This window comes from Oratosquilla oratoria, chromosome 9 (assembly GCF_046742065.1).
Source record: "Oratosquilla oratoria isolate Oo_2021 chromosome 9, ASM4674206v1, whole genome shotgun sequence".
Classification (NCBI taxonomy): domain Eukaryota; kingdom Metazoa; phylum Arthropoda; class Malacostraca; order Stomatopoda; family Squillidae; genus Oratosquilla; species Oratosquilla oratoria.
Genome location: NC_134785.1, coordinates 67316851 through 67338480, shown reverse-complemented (window position 1 = coordinate 67338480; position 21630 = coordinate 67316851). Strand labels below are relative to the sequence as shown.

General features: G+C 38.9%; 2 protein-coding genes across 4 annotated transcripts in view; one reads left to right on the top strand and one right to left on the bottom strand.

Moving 5' to 3' along the window:
- LOC143028507 (mitogen-activated protein kinase kinase kinase 4-like) overlaps positions 1-21630 on the bottom strand; it is a gene marked incomplete in the record, with an annotated part of 107785 nt that overhangs the window by 15920 nt on the left and 70235 nt on the right. The window contains 2 exon segments of the mRNA XM_076190703.1: positions 1905-2073; positions 2180-2364. Of these exon segments, the coding sequence (XP_076046818.1) occupies positions 1905-2073; positions 2180-2364 (354 nt within the window).
- The window catches only part of LOC143028506 (angiopoietin-4-like), a 35911-nt gene continuing 27516 nt past the window's right edge, over positions 13236-21630 (top strand). The window contains exons 1-3 of one of the 3 annotated variants that reach the window (XM_076190700.1): positions 13236-13330; positions 17697-17830; positions 19242-19421. In XM_076190700.1, the coding sequence (XP_076046815.1) occupies positions 17738-17830; positions 19242-19421 (273 nt within the window). In that variant the 5' untranslated portion in view covers positions 13236-13330; positions 17697-17737. Of the gene's footprint in view, positions 13331-15653; positions 15808-17696; positions 17831-19241; positions 19422-21630 lie in introns of those variants that run through there. The other 2 variants (XM_076190701.1, XM_076190702.1) reach the window with 2 other exon arrangements.

Below are 21630 nucleotides of genomic sequence, written 5' to 3'. Positions count from 1 at the left end.
GAGAGATAGAGACATATATATATATATATATATATATATATATATATATATATATATATATATATATATATGCAACTGCACAATTTATTACCTTTGCATCCGAACACTTCTTTTTAGGATGTTGTTCTTTTGTGGTAGTAATAAAATATATATTATATATTATAGTAATAAAATATATACTATATATTTGTCAATATATAAAATTCTTGTAGAACTATAGCTCCCAGAAAACCAGGATAAGCAAATGGAATGGGCCACAAATCACTCATGGAAGAGATATTGTGATGTTGATCAGGGACAACTACAAGAGGGCAATGTAACTGTTATGTTGTCTGTGTAGGATGAGATTTGCAGGGAATAGGGCTGAGCCCTGAGGCACTCCTTTCCTAAAGTTTCTGATGTGTGATGATTGGTCATTATATGACATAGAGGTATTTCTACTTGCCAAATAATTGGCCTGCCACCTTTTGGTATTCTGTGAATATCTGCGTTGTATATTTTATTTGCAAGATTGTGTCAGAGGATGGCATCAAAAGCTTTACGTGTGTCTAGTGTTATAAGAAGTGTTGTGTGCGGGGGGCCTATCTGAACTGATGGCACTGAAAGCTCTATGTAAGATCTGTCTGAAGAGTATTTGTCAAATTTAGTGGTCTAAACCTGTGTTGTGATTTATAAACAGGGATATGTGGTGTATGAGGCATTCTAAGACTTAGGAGGGGGTGCAGAGAAGTAAGATTGGACGTTGTGATGCTGGAACTGGGTTTGGAGATTCTGATGATTTGACCATATTTCAGATGTTGAGTATGTTATGTGAATAGCTGTAGTTTGCAATGTTGGTGATTGGATGTATACCATTTGGTCTGAGGTGTTTTGGGAGACCTACAAACATACTGAATCCAAATATGATTTAAGAATTTTCCTAGTATCCACAGTTTGTATGCCATTTCTTGTCATTGTTGTGAATATATCTCTAATATATTCTTAAGCCTGGGAACTTTATCAAATTCCTTGTTTATACCTATATCTACCAAAAAACATTCTTTCTAGTAGAGTTATTTTGCTGGATTGCTGCAACACTTATTGGATCATGTATATGAATAAAGTGTTGAAATATTGGCCCTCTTTGAATCCATGTTGGTTTGAAATGTGTAGTTTATTTGTGTTCCTTTCTGTGACAAATATTTCCATCAGCATGGATATGGTGGATAATAATCTGAAGGATGTAGTTTTCAGATGGTCTGTTTGGTTTTAATGTGGTTATTATGTGAACTCTTTTCTAGATAGTTGGTATTTCATTGTACAATCAGGTGGAGTTTAAAGATATCAGTTAAGGCTTTTACTGTTTTTGTGCTAAGTTGTTTTAGAAGTACATTTGTGATCTTATTTGGGCCTTCAGCATAGAGGTTTTCCAATTTCTCTCTTACCCCTTCTACATCTTTGCTGGTGAAGGGTGGGAGTATGTGTCTTTCTATTATGTTTTTATGTTAGTGAGTTTTTGGGTGCATGTGTTGTTGTGTGATGGCTGCAGCTCCAATTCATTATATTCTGGTTTGTGTTGAAGAGGGTAGTGCATGTGAGGTAGAACAGAGTACCATGCTCTGTCTAGTTCTAGTAGGATGTGTGGGAGTACAGGCACCAGGGTACTGACTTCCTAATGTGAAAAAAAACAGGAATAATGGAGGGGGAAATAGTTATAGAGATGTGGTAGTGCAAATAGTTTCTGGACCTGATCCAGAAACCAAGTACCATCACCTTGAGGCTGCAACTCTTGAGTCAAATAAAAATTGGTTGTACTCTACTGATCAGGGCTCCAGCAGAATGTCCTATTTCGGGTGTAGTACAGCAGCCCCACAAGAGGAAATAAATTATGGAATCTAAATTAGCTAATTACAACCTGTACTCACCTTTTATGTCTCTATGCAGGATACCATGATCATGTAAGCAGTTGATACCTTCCAGCAGTTGCCTAGTGTATTTCCTAACTATGACCTCAGGCAGTCCTGTTTCAGTGCTCTGGGCAAGCTCTTCTAAGGTTCCTTCATCACAGTACTCCATGAATATCAACATTTCTTCCTGTAAATAGTTATGAGTCATGTAACTTGCACAGGATGCAATACACAAAATATAATTTGAAGCCCATTTATATCCTTCACAATCTCATAAGAAAAGAGTTATTTACTGGGTGTATCTCTGTTCCATAGTATTTTACTAAGTGAGGATGAGAGACTCCCTCAATGATATCCATCTCATCAGCAAATTTTCTGAAGGACTGGTTGGGTTGCATCTGCTGAATCACTTTGAGAGCCATTAAATCCCCACTATTGTTGTTGATAGCAGTATACACTTTGCCATACCGACCAGCACCTGTAGATTATGTCTCATGTAGTTTTATGGCATGAAATACAAACACTACTACTATTACTACTATTACTATTATAATAATAATAACAGTAGACAATTTATCAGATTCCATACTCGGGATGTGAAAAATCCTACATTGGGGAAACATCACGCAATCTTAAAAACCCGGATCTGAGGACACCAATACGATATCCACCATGATGCCACCACCAATGCATGTGTTGCACATAGGAACAGTAGCAAACGCCTGATGGACTGATAGAATGCAGAACTTCTGGTACATAAGCCCAACAAGATCCATAGAATATGTTTGGAAACAACCATCATACAAGGAACCAACACAATTTAACAAATTAGGGACATATTCATTATCTCACCCCACCTAATTCCTATACTCATTGTCAACAAAAATTTAAGGTATCACTAGTTTCCTTCCAAAACCTCCCTTTTTCCTATCAAGGTCCTCCACCCTCAGTAGACAATTGCTCACCCTTCTTATTTTTTTCTTCCTTTCGTTCCTTGGTTGTGAGCTAATGTCCTTCACCCAGCCAACTGTTCCATCTTAACCTTTCCTGTTCCCAGACATTTGGTCCACCTTTTCTTTAACCTTTCCTAGAATTCAGTGATCCCCCTCCCTCCCTCCCTCTGTTCCTCTTATTTAATCTCAGTCATGTGTATTACAACTATGTACTTGAAAAGGTTGTAACAAGCAAAACGTTGTACAGACGCTCCTCTACTTCGTTCATTCGTTTTACGTTTTTTTTCGATTTTACGTTTGAACTGAAAAAAAAAATTGAATTTTTTAGTTTAGCGCGCTCTCCATAGTACGAGACGTTCAAACGATACTTACGCATGACGCTGCGTCCATTGTTTACATAGCACAAACGACAGACTGAACGTGCCTTGCCTCCTCCCCCTCCTCCTTCTCCTCCACCATCTCACTTTATGTTGCTTGAATTTAATTTATTTGAAATTAATGTTATTATTTTACAATGTTATGTTTATAATTAATTATTTATGGGTGTTTTATAAGATACGGTAATAGAATTTATGGATGTATAGTACAGTATGAACGGTCATACATTACTGGAACGTACAGTAACAACTTACGTTTATTTTCACGTTACGTTCGGCCGTTCGGAACGTAACTAAAACGTAAGTTGAGGAGCGTCTGTACTAATAAAGGCTCTGTCCTCACATGGTGTTTATTTTGATAGATTTGTCGGCAACTGCCACTTTCATACAAATATTAACAAAGAGTGTGTGGAAAGTAGTGGTGGATGGAGTGAAGTTAAGGGAAAGCCCGAGAATGAGATTGATGGATAGGGTGAAACGAGCTTTGAATAAAAGGAAAACATCTCTTGAACAAGGAAGGGAGAAGACAAAAAATAGGTGTAAATGGAGAATGGATGCGACATGAAAGGTTTTCTCCTTGTCTTATCTATTTTTGCATGAGGGGACATGGAAGATCACCATGTAAATGTAGTGGCTGGCCCTGCTGTGGATGTACTATGTCTTGCTGCATTGCTTATAACCCAGGCAGTGGACGGGAGACTTGGATGACCCATCATCCACGAGGAGCTAAGACGAAAGGGAAACGAATGGGAGTAGCATGGATGGGGGTGGGTGCATGCCTTGGCTGGTTATGGGCAGCTAGTATATTCAAAATAATGGAGCATGAACGCCAAAGCATTAATCGAGATAGTTCTTCACCCTATGATGTCTGTAAACTTTTCCCTCAGTTAAATGAAATCATCTGGTGACAGCTAGAATAATTGCAGAGATCAAGTCTAGATGCCAAAGGGCTGAGTTTAGTATTTACATATATGTTAACCCACCTCATTGCTATCAGAACACTATTTATTTTGTTTTAGCTAATTTTTTTTTTTTTTTTTTTTTTTTTTTTTTTTTTGGTGGCGGCTAAAGGCTGACTGGACTGCAGCCATGCAAAGTGTCCCCCCAATACTAAGCACTCCACTAATGGACCAGCCCCAGTTCCTGAAGTCATCCACAGTCTCAATATGCCCTTAAACATGATTAAAAAATAGAGGGGGGGGGGGGGTTGCAGCAGCCCTATACCCCATCAATTGAAAAGGTTCGCTTTGCTCGCCACCAACACTTTATAAGATATCATGCAAACTTGATCTCCCGCAAGGTTTTCTTCAGCTTGGGGAATGAGATACAGCAAAGGATTATTTAATCCTTTTCTGGCTCCGGGATTTGTGTACGAAACATCACACTGCCCTTCATTCACTCCAGAGAGCAACACAAAATCTATTTTCAGAGAATTATGGACTGGATAGGTGGCCATGGTTGGTTTGTTGGAGGCTACGGATTTCCTGCAAGAGAGAACAGGAGCAACTGATTTATTGGCTTGCATATTTATTAATCAACCATCTGTGCATTTCATTTGTACATTTATCACACCTGTCGCCTAGCAATTTTATTCAGCTGAAGGACTCTTACAAGGTTAAGAAATCACTGTTAGAGTTTACATGCAAACAAGTTTATAAAACTGCAGTCTCGTCTACCATCCGACGAACACATGTCTGACAAAAGTTCTTGTAACAAGGTTCCCGGCACGTTGGCCAATTCAATTGCACCAAGGCGGGGCGTGCCCGGCCTTGGGTTAAGCGGGCAAGATTCGCTGAGTTTGCTTCTTTGCTCGATGGCAAACTACCTAAATCAGTGATTTCCACATAAGGGGCAATCAATTACCCTACTAAAGGTAACTTCGAATTTACGCTCCTAAAATGCATAACCTATTTTTTAAACACAGAATGAGTAACTGTTATTACTGTATTGCAATAACTATCTACAAAATCATAAAGGCAATTGAACTATGGGTATCATATATCAACTTATAAAAACGTAGAATATTCAGCTCGGTGCTTTGGATGCGTTTGGAAAAACTGGGGGTTGTGGTTACAAGTAATTGGGACCTAGATCCCAAGTTGATACACCAACAGCATACATGTTAAAAGCGAACTACATGTGATGTGTGATTCTAAGTAATGTGGTCCAATTCCCCCACAATCCAGGAGCAACTCATATCTTCTAACGGTTCTAACCATTCTTCGCGATGAAACCCATTACAAACTTAATTCTGGCTAATACTAGAATATTAATATATCAAATGAAAAGAGAGACTTGAGGTCTCGATCGATAAATTTCCTATTTTATTCAGTCTGTTCTTTCAGTTAAGTATAAAAGCCTACCACTAACCAGAATAAAATATGTACTATCGCCAGCGCTTATCTGGTAGATCAGTTACGCCCTCTCAGGCCGGGGAAAGGTAGCCTAAACAAGGTAATTGAAGCCCGCAATGGCTGTCCTCGGTTTTAAGATCGTTCATTTGTTATGCAGAATTACAATCCAACTTGTTCAATGTGTGAAGACTCACATATTACCCCCCTGCAGTAACTACAATAATAAATTATGATGTATTGTTACATGAATAATACATTAAATGCATCCAATTGAATTGTTCATTGTTCAAAATATTGGTAAGTGAACTAAACGATGAAATAAATACATATAATATTAGAATATATTCAGAAATTAGTTTTATTTTTTTAGCAAGTTCGAAGTTTTCGTCTCATAAAAACCAGGGTTACGAAAACTAAACATTGTATAACATTTAAGCGAACAGAAGTAACTTCATTATTCATGATACAAGTAAGTAATAAATATGTATACTATAGTTGTTACCACCTCATTTCTGAAAATTACCTCGCCAAGCCTAGTAACGTCCACAGGAGCGGGTAAGTTGGGCTCCGCGGTGAGCACATGTGTAGATGGCATTAAAGGAAATTTCATTTATTTAATTTTAACGTTTGTTAGCTCAATAGGCGCCCATTTAATGTCAACACACAAGTTAATGAATGAGAAAGTGGGAGATAAGGGGAGGAGAGAGAGAGATGGGTGGGGTAGACTGACAGAGAAGGGACATGGCAGGCGGGAGAAAGACTGAGAGGGGGGAAAGAGAGAGGGAGATAAACACACACACAGATGGCGAGGGAGTGGGAGAAAAATATGACGGGTGAGAGGAAGAGACGTACGTACGTGCGTGCGTGCGTGCGTGCGTGTGTGTGTGTGTGTGAGAGAGAGATAGAGAGGAGGGGTAGAGAAAAACAGAAATATGGCGGGGAAAGCGTAGCATGAGAGACAGAAATGGCCAAGCCATTTTTTTTACAAACATGCCAGAAACTATCAAATATACGTCCCAGAATATCATTGCACTAACTCGCTCTTTATTATCTTGAGAATGTACTATGCACTCCTTCGATGAAAGATAGCAATGGAATATTGTTTATGGCTCTAAAATAAGAATATCTTAACTTCACCAACCTGCTTTCTCTATCTTTCCCCATCCTTTCTTTATCACCCTTTTCCCCCCACTTCCATTTCAACCTCCACAGCCCTCCTCCTCCTGCCGGCTCGTCTTTCTGATTCGATGATGACCTTACCATACCCTCTTTCCCGCCCAGCGTTCGTATGCAGTCTCCCAACATAGTAAGTAAAATTCACCTATAAATATTGCCACCAGCATTCTCTTCCTTATTTTGTTTCCTTTATACTAACCAAATGTATGCACTTTCTAATTCCTATGATTAACCTGCAATTCAACTCATAGAATATGTTTACGAGTGTTTTTTGGACGAAATCACCAATTTTGCCTATATCTAACATCCTGGACATTTGCCAAGCTAGTTAATACAAAACCCGGTCACCTTTCGTTCTAGAAACATAAGGGCTTATATCAAATGTGTTTGTAAGTACACCTAGAAAATCTGGCGTGTTTTAGTTATTTACTCGTCTGGTCGATTTAAAACTACAAAATAATGTTCCGATGCGACAACGGCTTAAATCGTTGACGGCAATGGACAAGATTTCATGTTGCCCCGAACTGAACTGTACCATTGCATCTATATGCATCTATATGGAAACAATATATTGTATCACATCCTTTGGATTTGTAGTCTTTCTTATCTTGTTCCCATGTCCTCTTAAAGCCCCAACATTCTTAATCAAGAGATCTCTTCTGTCAATGCAATTATATATATAAAAAAGTTAATCCGTCACGCCACTGTCAGCAGCCGTGATGCTAAAAGACTCCCTAATGTTTGCTGGCGTGAAAAAGAGCGCAACAAAGTGCAGCCATTCGAATCTAAGGAAACCTAAGCCTAGGTTTCCCGCGAAAAAACGGCATTTACCCTCTCCTTAAATTGTACGAACTTGGCGGTATGCATTCTTTTCATGTGCTGTTTGAGATTGTTCAGACTTGACAAGTGCCCCAATTGACTTGGGTAGGCACACCTTACAGCTGAAAAGCAACTTCTCTTCCTTAACAAAATAGTTCTCCAATTGGGTTTCGAAATAAGACAACACTTGGCAACATGCAAAAACGGCTGAAATTGGGATATTGCTGGAATAATAAAAGAAAATAATAGTAAATAAATAAATAAAATAATAACAAAAACCATATTGACGGTAAACTTTCACTTTCTATTTTGAATTTTGTGTGTATAAAGATCTACGATGAATATCGGCTGGATTAGTGTTTGCAACTCTTACTTTAACGGATGGAATCAGGCAGATTAATTGCATTTCTTTGTTTTGAATTTAAATATGTCATTTGAGTAACAACTTAAATCAGATAAAAAACTGGTCTCTGTCGGATAAAAAAAGGGGGAATATATAACAGCGGGGTACAAACTCAGTATCAGTCGGACAGAAAACGAAATTATTTAGGCACAAAAACGAAATCACTACATAGATCCCAATACTAGAAACGGCAAACGACTCGTATTTTCATTTGCTCAGAACTTTTCGGACATGGAAAGGGATCATATAATTATGTGCACAAACCCAAACAGCAATAAAACAAGTATGTAGTCGGGTAAAACTCCTACCGCCCCCTATTAGCATAGCAAAAAGGAAACGTGTCATGTGATCAGACTGATATATCTTTATACTCTTTTCGTTAATTAATTTTCCGTGACTTATCCATCGAAGCACATACCACTATATTCCAATCTGGAACGAGTCAAAATTTCAATAATTATTTTCAGTGTTCTCATCTTTATATTGAAATATGACTTACATTCTTCAGCAATTCTGTATCCCCTGTTCTATGAACCTCCGGCGACAAATCACAATTGATTGAAATCCCTAAATCATTCTAACTTCCTCTGCATTTGGTATTTCGTCTCCTATTTTACTATCATTATTATTATTACTATTATATTATTATTATTGTATTATTTATTATTATTTTCTTATCATTATTTATTATTATTAGTAATTATTATTATTATTAGCATTAGTACTAATATTATTATTTACTTTTTTCCTGTAGCACTTTCCAATCCTTTTTGTTTTCCGCTTCCTTCGTGATTTTAGAATCATCTGACGTCTGGACTGAGGAAATAACACGGTGATACGTATATGGGGAGGAGATGGGGAGGAGATGCGGAAGTGAGGGCGGTTGTGGCCTGCGGCTAACGTTTACTCACGAAGGTTCATCGGTTGTACCGATCACACTACCTTATGCGATCTGCAAACAAATATAAAGAGGATGAAGAGATGGAAGGTTAGATGACTCACGGGATCCGCCTTGGACATCGTTGTGGGTGGCAAGAGTTACACGAGGGGAAAGACGATCACGAGTGCTGCAAACTTTGTGGGACCGCGGTGCAACAGCCCACCATTACCCGCCATTCACCGCGGAGGGAGTGGCGCGGCACCTTACCATCTTCCTTTCCGAGGCATCCCTAAGCTTCTTGGGGGTACACCTTCTCCCTAGCGCCACCTGAGGTTGAAGGGTGCCCTCCCTTCCTGATCTTTTCTAGGCACCGTCACCCCTAACAGTGGCATCACGTGAACACCACCTGTTTCACATGTGAATTGTTCCGGTCCACCGCAAAATTGAGGTCCGGGCGGATGAGACCCCCGCAAACCTTTAAATGTATATGTATATTTACCTCGTTTACCTACTTGTAGGATACAAGAAACTAAAATCGTGGGATTCCATCTCTTGTTCTTGTTGTCTAGCTTAAAATTCGTCAATGGATTTAGTGTGTGCTACATAATCTCGGTCATTGGTTACCCTAGGAGCTGATGCATTCCAACGTGTTATTTTATTTTATTTTTTCAATCCTTCAGACGTATCTTTCATTTTGTTACATCGCCCTCGTGACATCCGTTCCGAACTTAAAGATCTCTGTCAGTTCTGTCAGCTTAATTATCTGACCATCGGGATCATGTCACTTTTCATCTTTCTTAATTGCAAGTTCGCCTCACCTCGTTTATCGGCAAGGCTTGGTTGCACATATAGCTCGATCTATGGGTAATGCTGGGACTTGTCAGAAATACATGGCTCGACGGGGCAGTGGTAGCGTTCGCAACCGCTACACCTGCGGCCCGAGTTCGATCCCCGCCCAGGGCTGAAATAATTTAAGTACCACTGCGCTGCGAGCCGTCACTTCAAGTCTCGTGTTATACGAGTTGTGTGTGTGTAAGGTCACAGCATTACCCGGTCATATACATGCTCGCTTTCATTCGGGAGGGTAGTAGCTGTCGATCACGAGTCCAACACATGATTCAAGTCCATGATGATAACACACGAGGTTCAGTGCTTGCACCAATGAGGTTTCTTGTCTATGTCAATGACGAATGACATGTTACCTAATGCAAAAATCACGAGAAAAGTGAAAAACGAAAACTGCAGAATATTGCAAAAAGATCTAGACTTTTCCATGGAACCAGGATTGGGAAATTAAATTCAACATAAAAATGTAAAATACTGGAAATGGGCAATTGTTGCGAAAGACAAATTTTAAACTATTCCTTGGCAAGTGCATCTATAACAAATGCAAGAGGAGAAAGAGCCGAGTGTGTTGATGGAAAAAAAAAAACCTAACAGACATCTCAGAAGTAATGTGGAGGGAGCCGTTCGAACTGTTGTTGTTGTTGTTGTCGTTCCCTAGACTGTCTGTCCGAGCAGTCCCGTCTCCCCAAGGAAGGCCACAGCCGAAACTGGGTTTTCCCACAAATCCTTTATAGAGTGTATGTTGTGTTGTTTGCGTGTAGATTACATTGGTTTTTCACTACATGAAGAAGTTAAAAATATAGTAATAATAATAACAATAATAATTAATAACAATAAAAACCCTGATCCATCCAAGAATGGAATATGCGTCCGTGGTATGGTCCCCACACAGAGTGAAGAATATAACCAAGATCAACAGAAACCTACTGCTTGACCAGACTGGGATTCGAGCTATGCTTAGCTTTGAGAATAATGACGAAGATCATGAAGACTGTGTTGAAGAAGAATGAAGTGATGGAGTAGGGCACGGATTACCTCGATGACATGGTAGTGGATGGTATACTGTTGTAACAGCGTCAAACGTAGTAGAAAACTTAGCTTAGTTTGGATTGGTCTCGAATGAACCGGAACCGATGGAAGGAGGACTTGAGTGGGACGGAAGCGGAGTCAGGCGAGGCAGCGACATCCCAGATGTAACGGACGAGATGTGCAAAAGAGAGCTCTTCTCGCTATGTAGCAAATTGGTCGGTTACTATCCGATCGCGGGTTGGCTCCGTGTGGCGTACAATTATATTAAAAAACAATCAGTATTGAAGGGTTGGGGATATAAGGTTGATGAGGAGACGCTCACAATGACACATGACGTAGTACGACGAGTGAGATACGACGTTCCAGTGAAAGGACAGTGGAGTTCACCACAACAAAACAGAGGTGTAATATGGTGCAATGCTAGCAGTATATCAACCGGTGTGGTCCTGGAAATAGGAGGCGTGGTGGCCGAAGATGGGGCGTGGCAGTGGAAAAAGGGTGATGCCATCACATTAACGTATCGAGTTGGATACGGTTGTTTTTTTCCCCCGTCTAACATTTCCCAATTCTAATAGCAAGTTTCCAAATTATTCGTCCTGTAGTTCTACGCCGTCCACATCCGATTACTCTTCCGCTGTCCCCATATTTGTAACAAATTTTTCACTTTTTGTTATTTTTTATCACTATATTACTTTCTTTTTCTCTGTTCTTAACTTTGTTCAGGTGTAATTTTCACATATTAGCACCGTAATGTTTATCATTTGACGAAACCCGTGTTGATCCCCCCTCCACTTTTTTAATTACACTTTGCGCTTTAGAGACATCTTCACTGATTAAGATTACTTACTTATAATTGCAGTGATCAAGAAAGGAACAACACATGTTGAGACCTGTCTCATACTCGTCAATTTAACATACAGTCTCAAATAAATCTACATTTATTACTCTTTATACCCTTAATTTCCATAATTAGTTTCATGAATTGCTCCAGCTTCCGCAATATCACCTTCTAAGCAATTCCAAGTGTTTACGCATCTGTGGAAAACTGCATTTCTTTACATCCTTTGGACATGTAGTCTTATTTTGTTCTCATGACCTATTAAGTCCCTCCTACCTTATTAAAAAAATATCTTCTATCATTGTAGTGTATCCCCTTTAGTAACCTAAATACTGCAATCATGTCACTTCTTTCTCTTCGATCGTTAAAACTGGTAGACCCATCGCTTTTCGTCTTGCCTCGTATGGTTCATCTGCCAGACTGGGGACCAGTTAGATTGCTACCCTTTGTATCTCTCGACCTCCTCGAGATCGAGGGTCGATCTTCTCCCGATCCTTCACTCTGTGTGGGGACCGGGAGCCCAGTACCACTGGCCAGGGGGTAAATTCTAAAACTGCATGGGATATGCCAATTGCCCAGTCAAAGGAAGGTTGTGGAGGACCAGCATAAACCGTCATAGTGAGAAATGAAGAGAGGTAGCTATAGTTTGTGTAAGTGCTTCAAATTAAATACGTTACAAGAGCAAGTGCCTTTGGTTAGGCTCCAGGTAGGCGATTTTACCCGGTCAAAGGGGCGTTATGGAATAGTTCAAAGAACGATTGCAGCACTACCGTCGCAAGAATAAATCACATTATGGGTGGAGTGGTGATGGATGGACAGGATTCCATCATGCATTATTAAAAAAAAATGTGGACGTTCATTTGGTAAATATAAATATTTTAATGACATCGTCTGGGTGTGTATTTTTAATGTTGTTTCGCCAATAAGAAATTCCAACACATGGACGTGATATATATGGTTATGAGTTATACGAAGTACGTTCCGTTGGTTCTGACCGTTATATCAACTGGCTCCATTACTCGTGCGCAGAAATAAAACAAAGCCAAAAATCAAAATAATGATATTGTACAAGGTGTAAACAAATATTTTTTTTCAGTATTATATCTTATAACTATTGCTATTTTTTCTTTACTTGTAATACTTTGTTGTAACTTGTATTACTGTAAATTATTTTATTTACTGCCCGGTAAATAAAAATTGCCTTATTTCTTGGTAGTGCCCGCTCTGTAAGCAAGAGCTTATAAATCGGATATCCGATCTTTAATTAAATACAAATATATCGGGTACCCGATCTATGAGCGCTTGATAAATAAATAAATAAATAAATAAATAAAATACATCGAGTCGAGAGGAACCACTATGCCTGGTTCAACATGGTCCCCAGGCGTACCGATTCAAAATGCAGTTAAAATCTAGAATTTTTTGAGACATCTCTATGGGCTAGCACTGAACTCTATAATGATTACCGTAGAAATTAATTTCCAATCAAAAAGACCTCCACTAATCCTCCTGTCTTTCCTTTACTGTTTCGGCGTCATACTGCCCCAAAGGAGAAAAACGCTGATTATCGGTGACTATAAATCAGTATCTCAATATATAATTCTACTCCTGCTACCCGTCTCCACCCACTCTCAACCAACTTCTCCGTCTGACCCATTCCCCCATATGTATTCGCGCCCACCCTGTGCTCGGGTGTGGAGGAGGAGGAGGGAACGAAGAAGCGTGTTCCCATCAGTGCGTGTCAGAGCGCAGTCCACTGCGGGACACGGGTAAAGTATAGTGGCTTTTACCATTTCATCATAACCCCTTTCTCATGTCCAGCGCATGCGTTGTCATCGACCATTTTCCGAAACTGCACAAGGGTGTATGCGTGCATACATGTGTAAAGTGTATAATCTAGTGTTCAAAACACACGACCACTAGAAGCCTATGGTGTTTGTTCATATATACCCATGTACTAAAAAGTAAATGTTTTTACACTAGTACACAACGGTGAATTGATCTATGGCAAAACATAGGAATAGGAAAAATCATAAATGAACCTTGGTATCCCTGCTAAATTGAACCACTACTGTCATTATATTGCGCGCGCGAACGCACGCACGCACACACACACACGGCTCGACGGCGCAGAGGTAACGTTCCCAACTGCTAACCCAGCGGTCCGAGCTCGAATCCCGCCCAGGGCTGAAATAATTTCAGTATCGCTGCGTTACGAGCCGTTACTCCAACTCTCGTGGGCGGGGAGTTGGGTGTGTGTGTGGTCACAGCATTGCCCATAGATCGGTCATACATGAGCTCTGAGCTCTTATCCGGGAGGATAGTAGCTGTCGATCACGAGTCCAACACGTGATCCAAGACCATGGTGAATTACACACACACACAACAAAAATGTGAAAAATATAGTTTTCCATATAGATGTATAAATATGCGGAATAGCTTAAAAGGTTAGCCCAAGCTCAAACAATACACGAGTTCAAATGTAAATATAATTGGAAATCAAAGATATAGAATAAGTTGGACCCATACATGAATTTGAGTCTAGGGATGTTAAAAAGTTAGAGAATAGGAGACAGGACTGAATGAGTATTGCTCCTTTCCTGTATACTACAATCAGGTTAATACATCCAGTGAAAACATATATGCCAATAATAGCACAGCATCCACTAGGACCATGGGTGTTGGATATGTGAGATTTATCAATGATATGTCTATGAGCACCAGACCTAGTTTGGAAGTACAAGTGACTATCAACACTGGTCAAATCCAACAGCTAAGACCATGACATCTGTATCAAGACTCACTACAATATCATACTGATAATGAGGTGAAGCATGCTTAGAAAGCAGATGCTGCTTTGTATTTGCCACTTCACGATCAAAACTTAGATCACTAACTTCAGCTACACATATAGAGAACAAATAATTCTGACAGTCGTCCCCGGATTTGAACCAAGAATTGCGAGAACACAAAACCAATGCTCTACCGACTGAGCTAACAGGCCTATAGCTCAGGCCCATTAGCTCAGTCGGTAGAGTGTTGTATTTATGTTCTCGCAAGTCTCGGTTCAAATCCGGGGACAAATGTTGGAATTATTTGATTGACATCACCATCACTGGTGATTCTATTCACATATAGAGATATCAGGAACTCAATCAGTACCTCTGTGCTTTCCACTTGACAAAAACTTTTTAATTGTTTAGGCACCTTTAGATCAGGTCTTGTGTCTTGATACATCTGAATTCCCTTTGAGGCTCTTCCATCCCACTCAACATGAGAATGAAAATATATATAGCAATGACTGATGATATTGTAAGTCCTAATGAGAAACTCTGAATTAGCCTGAAAATGTAGTTTTAAATCTGACCCAGGGCGGTGGGCAGGGTGCAGGGATGACCCGTCATCCAGGAGGTGCTCAGATGAGAGGAAGGGTGGGAGGGGTGTGGAGTGTATTTAGGGATGAAATGGGTGGGAGTGTTTTTATGCCTTTCCCTTTTTGGCTACCTCCCTTGGAAGGGGGAAAAAGCCTTGGTATATGTATATACATTGTATTTACTTTAAATGACTTAAAAAGTGAATATATATTTGCTAGGTTAATGTGTGTAGTCATCTGAATGATCAGTTGAAAGAATCTCTGCACCTTTCATTCAGAAATTATCATTTGGGTATATTTTTTAATGAATTATAAAATCTATGTAAATAATTGAAATGTATACATGTAAATAATATGATTGTAAACACAATTGATACAAATTACACAGTATAGTCTAAGTAATTTTTTCATATTAATTTCCTTATTTTGACTTATTTCTTAATTGACCTTGTGAATAGAAAATAAGATTTATATGCAGAAGTAAAAAAAAATGAATAAAATTATATAATTTTACTGCTTTAAATGAGATTTCCTCATTTTCTTGATTTCTCTGACTATGCTAGATAGGAAAAGTGAGCCCCTGATGTATTGGAGTTGGGGGAATTTTTGTCAATTTTGGTGATAGATTTTGGTTAGATAGTCAAGTAAGTTTAACCAGGATATTGATACATTGCCTCATCCTATAGGCATGAAATACACTCGGAGTGGCCAGATTTGTTTTATTATTGAAGAAAAGCTTAACATACGCAAGGCATAACCACCTAGCAGCTACTGTATGAACTAATACCTCCAATTGTAAATTTAATTAGCTGTAGCTAATTAAGTGCAAGTGAAAATGTAGGAAAATTGATGATTTAGCATCACTGGTCCAAAGTAAGTGTCCATAAGAATTTAAAGTTGCCTTGTGGAAGTTGCAAAGGAATTTCTTATAGGGTGACCACACAGATGGCCTACTTGGACCACATGGAGTACATGCACTCGCCAACACTGCAAACTACATCTATTCACACAACACCATAGATGATATCTGGAAGTATGGTAAAATCACCACAATCCCCAAACCCAACAAAAACCCAACAGTTCTAACAGCACACTGCACAATCGCACTTCTCTGCACCCCCTCCAAAGTCACAGACTGCCTCATACTACAACTTGTCATACCACATATCCCCTTTGCCAAATCAAAACATGGTTTTAGACTACACTCCATAACATATTTCTTATAGATCTCACACAAAGAATTTTCAATAGCATCAATTCAGATGAGCCACCACATATGCTTCTTAACACTAAACATTTGGAAAGCTTTTGATGCCATCCCCTGACACAATCTCACAAACAAAATATACAACACAGACATGCATAATAATACAAAAAGATGGCTGGCCAATTATTTGGCAGGTAGAAATGCCTATGTGTCATATAATGGCCAATCATTGCACACCAGAAACTTTATGAGCAGAGTACCACAGGGCTTAGTCTTATCTCCCATACTCTTTATTCTATACCCACACCATTGATATACAAATCTTTTCTTACATGGACATCATAACAATTACATGCACACACTGTAGCACAGACATAACCACAGAAATACTACAGCCATAACTCAACACCTGGTTTACCACAAACAGACTCAAATTAGCCCTAACCAAATCCATAACCACACTTCTCCCCAACTGGGCAGCAGAACACAAATACTCATACATACCACGCCTCTTTATTAAGAACACCATCATATGATATACACAAGATTCTTGGAGGAACATACGATACATCAATGTCATTGAAACAACGTATCACAAACACTAAGACAAAATGCACACCTAAACTCAACACACTTGTATCACATGTAGGTACAACATTTGGACACAATAAACTACCACTACAGTATACAAACAATATATACATTTAGTGATTAATTATGCAAGCCCTGCATGGGCCCCTAATCTCACTAAGACACACCACAACAACCTATAGACAATACAGAACAAAACCCTAAAGATATTACAGGCTGCACAAATACAACACCTACAGACCATCTATACCATGAAACAAGTCCTCAAAGTCAAGGATCACTTTGACAGGAGAGGCACACAAACACTTGTACACCTGCTACACTACATGGCAGAACATCCAAATATGCCAAGAAACATCAAAACAACATTCAAATATCTATATCACATACAAATACTCTCTTCTCTTCCTCCACAACCACCAGACACCAGCCTCTAGAAGCATATCTATAATAATATTGCTCCATGCTTTATCAACAAACTGAAAGACATCACATTGATGCATCCCAGAACCCCTGATATCTATCCTTCTGAATCTGCTCTTCTCTGAGAAGACAGTCCACCTGGGCAGGCTGCAGTGCGGCCACCATCCAGCCCTTCTAAGTTACCAGAAGAGACTGGATGACCGCATCACAGAAAACTGTCCAGGATGTAACACTTCACCCCATACTATACAACACATTATGGAAGACTGCATCACATACAATCATGCATAACAATAACACAATATATACTATGAGGAATCTATGGAAAAAACCCATTCCAGCCATGGCATTTCTCAGGGAAACAGGACTGCTTGGCCAGTCAGCCTAGGGAATGACAACAACAACTTGAAGCAAAATTTCTATATTTTATCAATATTACAATCCCTCCCCTATATATTTTATGGTAAAATATGACCTTTCTACTTTCTGTGGTCCCAGACCCCAGAGAAAAAGATATTACAGCTGGTTCTATATTTTACAGCAGCCTAGCAATCTATCAGTTACACAGTAGGCAGCACAACAATGGCAACACAGATAATTCCAGTTGCCCTTGTTCTCCTGGCCATGGCAGGTCATGTCCTCACACAAAATGAAACTACAGCACAGCCACAAGAGGCAAGTTTTACGTTTCAGTTCATGTATTGGAAAACTAATATAATTTATTTCATTATGTATGTAATCTGTACTAAAGAACATCATCCATCCTTTCACTTCCTACTACCTCCATTACTGTACATCCAGTAATTTGCCTATTTCACTGCTCCCTCTATCAAGAACTTCCAACCTTAAGACTAAACATTTGTTGTCACTGTGTACTGTACTTCACTTACCTATGTAAATTTTACAGGATCAAGCCTTACTCATTGCATCCTGTCTCTTTTATTAATTGTACATTAGCTCAAAACTTACCCACTGGTTACCTGAACTTTCTGAATGCACAGTGTCCCATTATCCCTTTACAGGTAATGGCATACTGCATATGTTCACACTCCTACCTCTGCAGTACATAGCTATCTGTATGGTTTTATCCCCCCTTCCCATTTCTCCTTTAATTTGTCCTTACTTTCTGCCACTTTATAGTCACAATATATTTCAGTTAAAATAAATTCTGAGAAGGAAATGCCACATTTTTCCAGAAATATCTCACATCTTATAAAGGACTAGATTACTAACTCACAGGTTCAATGTTAAAATAAGGTTGTAACTGAGGTATGTGAAATCTTTGTGAATGAAATCCACAAAATCCATTTTTGTGGCTGGTAAACATTATGTTGTAAACAAAGTTATCATCTTTCTCCTGTGTGCTCAGTCTGCTAAGGCAGGTGTCAGTCACCAGTACCCATTGGAATCAAATTCATGTCCACAAAACACAAAATTAGATCAGAAACAATGTGCCACATATGTGAGAAGATAAAGTAATATATTTTCAAGGTGGCCCATTCAGAAAAGAAGGAGCTTAATTTACAAGGCAACTGGCTATGAATGAAGTTGTCTGCTTAGTCCTAGCTACTCAGAAAGCCTGTGTATATTACAATCACCAAGCCAGGTAATATAGAGAGTACATGATCATAAATTTCATGAAATAGGGGTACAGATACTGAAAATTAAGTACAAGCTTTCTGGGATCCACATTCAACTTGTGCTTATTCTCTGGCTGTTGCCAACCTATTTCATTCTGCCAAATTTTATAACATAGGGGAACAAATACACAAGATCTCTGAGGTCAACATTCATGTTTAATCAGGCTGCTACCAGCCTCTCCCACTCCCCCCAAAGAAGAAGAATTATATTAATGTTACGCCAATTTTGATAAACCTTTCAGGTCTATATTCAACTATATGTTTACTCTAGTAGCTGCTAGTCAATTTCATTTCACTAAGGGAACACCTTCAAACATCACAAGGTTAACCCTTATGCAAGAACAGCCTTTATATACATGTCTGGTTCCTTTTGAGCCACATGTCAGTGTCCTCAGTTTTCTCCACAACAAAGACGAGTAACCCACTGACTGCTAAACCAAAACCAGGTTACACCAGAACCAGACATACCTACAACTACCACAACTGGAGTCCCAGTCCCTACCACAGAAGGAAGAAAGCTGAGGCCCAGTCTGGGCAGAGGTCAAGGTAGAGGTCGTGGTAGAGGTTTTGGAAGAAGAGAAGAAAATACTAGAAGAATTTCTATTCAGACTTTTTCTCAAAGTGAGGTAAGCTCATAAAATATATATATGAGTGCATCAACACATGCATTTACCTGTATGTACTCTGTAGTTTGGTACATGTCTACCAACTGTACTATAAAGAATAAGAGTTATATTTTTGATGTACCACACCTCTTGTGCTTTCATAAGCCAAACTTGGCTTTACATTTGCTTAATTAGTTTATAATATTTCTTCTCACCATCTTTTCTTTTTCTGCATGAGGGCATGAGGGGACAGAGAGGAGGGATCACCAATTAAATGAGGTGGACTTGCTGTGGATGTGCTGTGTCTTGCTACATTGTTTCTGACCCTGGGCAGTAGGCAAGATGCAAGGATGACCCATCATCCAGGAGGAGCCAAGAAAAGAGGGAAAGAGGGGTGGTGAATGGGAATGGAGTATGTGGGGATGAAATGGGTGGGAGTGGATTTATGCCTTTGACTTTGGCTACTTCCCTTGTAAGGAGAAAATAATGTTGGTATATGTATGTATGTTATTCCAACTAATTCATTTGCAAGGAAAACTGTTTCATAATATCTTTCAAACATTATTTATTTCAGTTTCTTTCCATGTCTCATTCTTCTTCTGTGCCACACATAGGAGTTTTTGTTGTTGATTATATTTATTAATTTCATATTTTTGACCACAGTTATCATATCTCTTCAATTTATTTAGTCTATGTATGTTCTATCTGCTTCGAGAGGAACCATCATGCAGTGATTTCCAATGATAATTGGAAATCAAAGATGTAGATTAAATTGAAACTGTACATGAATTTGAGTCTAGGTATGTTAGAGATTAGAGAATAGGAGACTGGACCCAATGAGCATTGTTCTTTTCCTGTATACCACAATTAGGTAAATAGAGGACATTTGATGAGCCTCATAGTCAACTTATGTGGAAATTGAAGCATGTTGGCAGGCTGAGAGGCAAACTATTAGAATGGATAAAGGATTTTTTAAAGGAAAGATACATGAGAACATTAGTAAAAGATAAGATGTCAAGATAGAGAGCAGTAACGATCAGTTCTACAATGTTCAGTGTTTGCACCAATAATCCAATACTGTTTCTTGTTTATATCAATCACATGATGGAAGAAACAACAAGCTATTCCAACATGTTAGCAGATGATACAAAAATCATGAGAAGGGTGAAAAATGAGGAGGATGGTAGACTATTGCAAAAAGATACACTATCTTTGTATGGAGCCAAGAATGGGAAATGAAGGTCAATACAAAAAAAAATGCAAGGTACTGGAAATGAACAATAGTACCAAAAGACCACCCTTAAACTATTCCTTGGGATGTGAACCCATTACAAAATCAAGAGAGAAAGATTTGGGAATGTTAATAAAAGACATATCAGCAGGGTAGTGGGAGAGACATATGGACTACTACAGAAGATCAAGGTGACATTTCCCTATATGGATGAAAAAATGATGAAAAAACTCATTGAAACCTTGATCCATCCAAGACATATATGTCAGTAGTATGGTCCCCACACAGAGTAAAGGATATAAGCAAGATTGAAAGAATACAGAGGGCAGCAACCAAACTGGTTACCAGCCAGGCAGATAAACCATACGAGGAAAGACACTGGGTCTGCCAACTTTAAAAACTTGAAGAGAATGAGGAGATATGATTACATTCTTCAGGTCACTAAAGAGGATATACTGAATTGACAGAAGAGATCTGATTAAAGATGGGAGGGCAGGGATCATGGGAGCAAATTAAGAAAGAGCACATGTCAAAAGGACTTGAAGAAATACAGTTTACCATATAGATGCATAAATACTTGGAATAGCTTAGGAAGTGCTATAGCCTAAGCTCAAACAATACATGAGTTGAAATCTAAATAAGATAACTGGAAATCAAGGATATAGATTAGGTTGGAACTGTACGTGAATTTGAAGTTAGGTATGATAAAGATCAGAGAATAGGAATCGGGACCCAATGAGCATTGCTCCTTTCCTATATATTGCAATTAGGTAAATAAATATACAATCAGGTCACTACAGGGGATAGATACTGACAGACAAGATCTCCTAATTCAAGATGGGAGAGCTCTAAGAGGTCATGGTACCAAAGAAAGACCATATGTCTGAAGGATGTGAAGAAATATATTTTTCCATATAGATGTTTAAATACTTGGAATAGCTCTGGAAGGGATACAGCTCAAACTCAAAGAATACATTTTAGTATTCAGTTTGGCTTCAG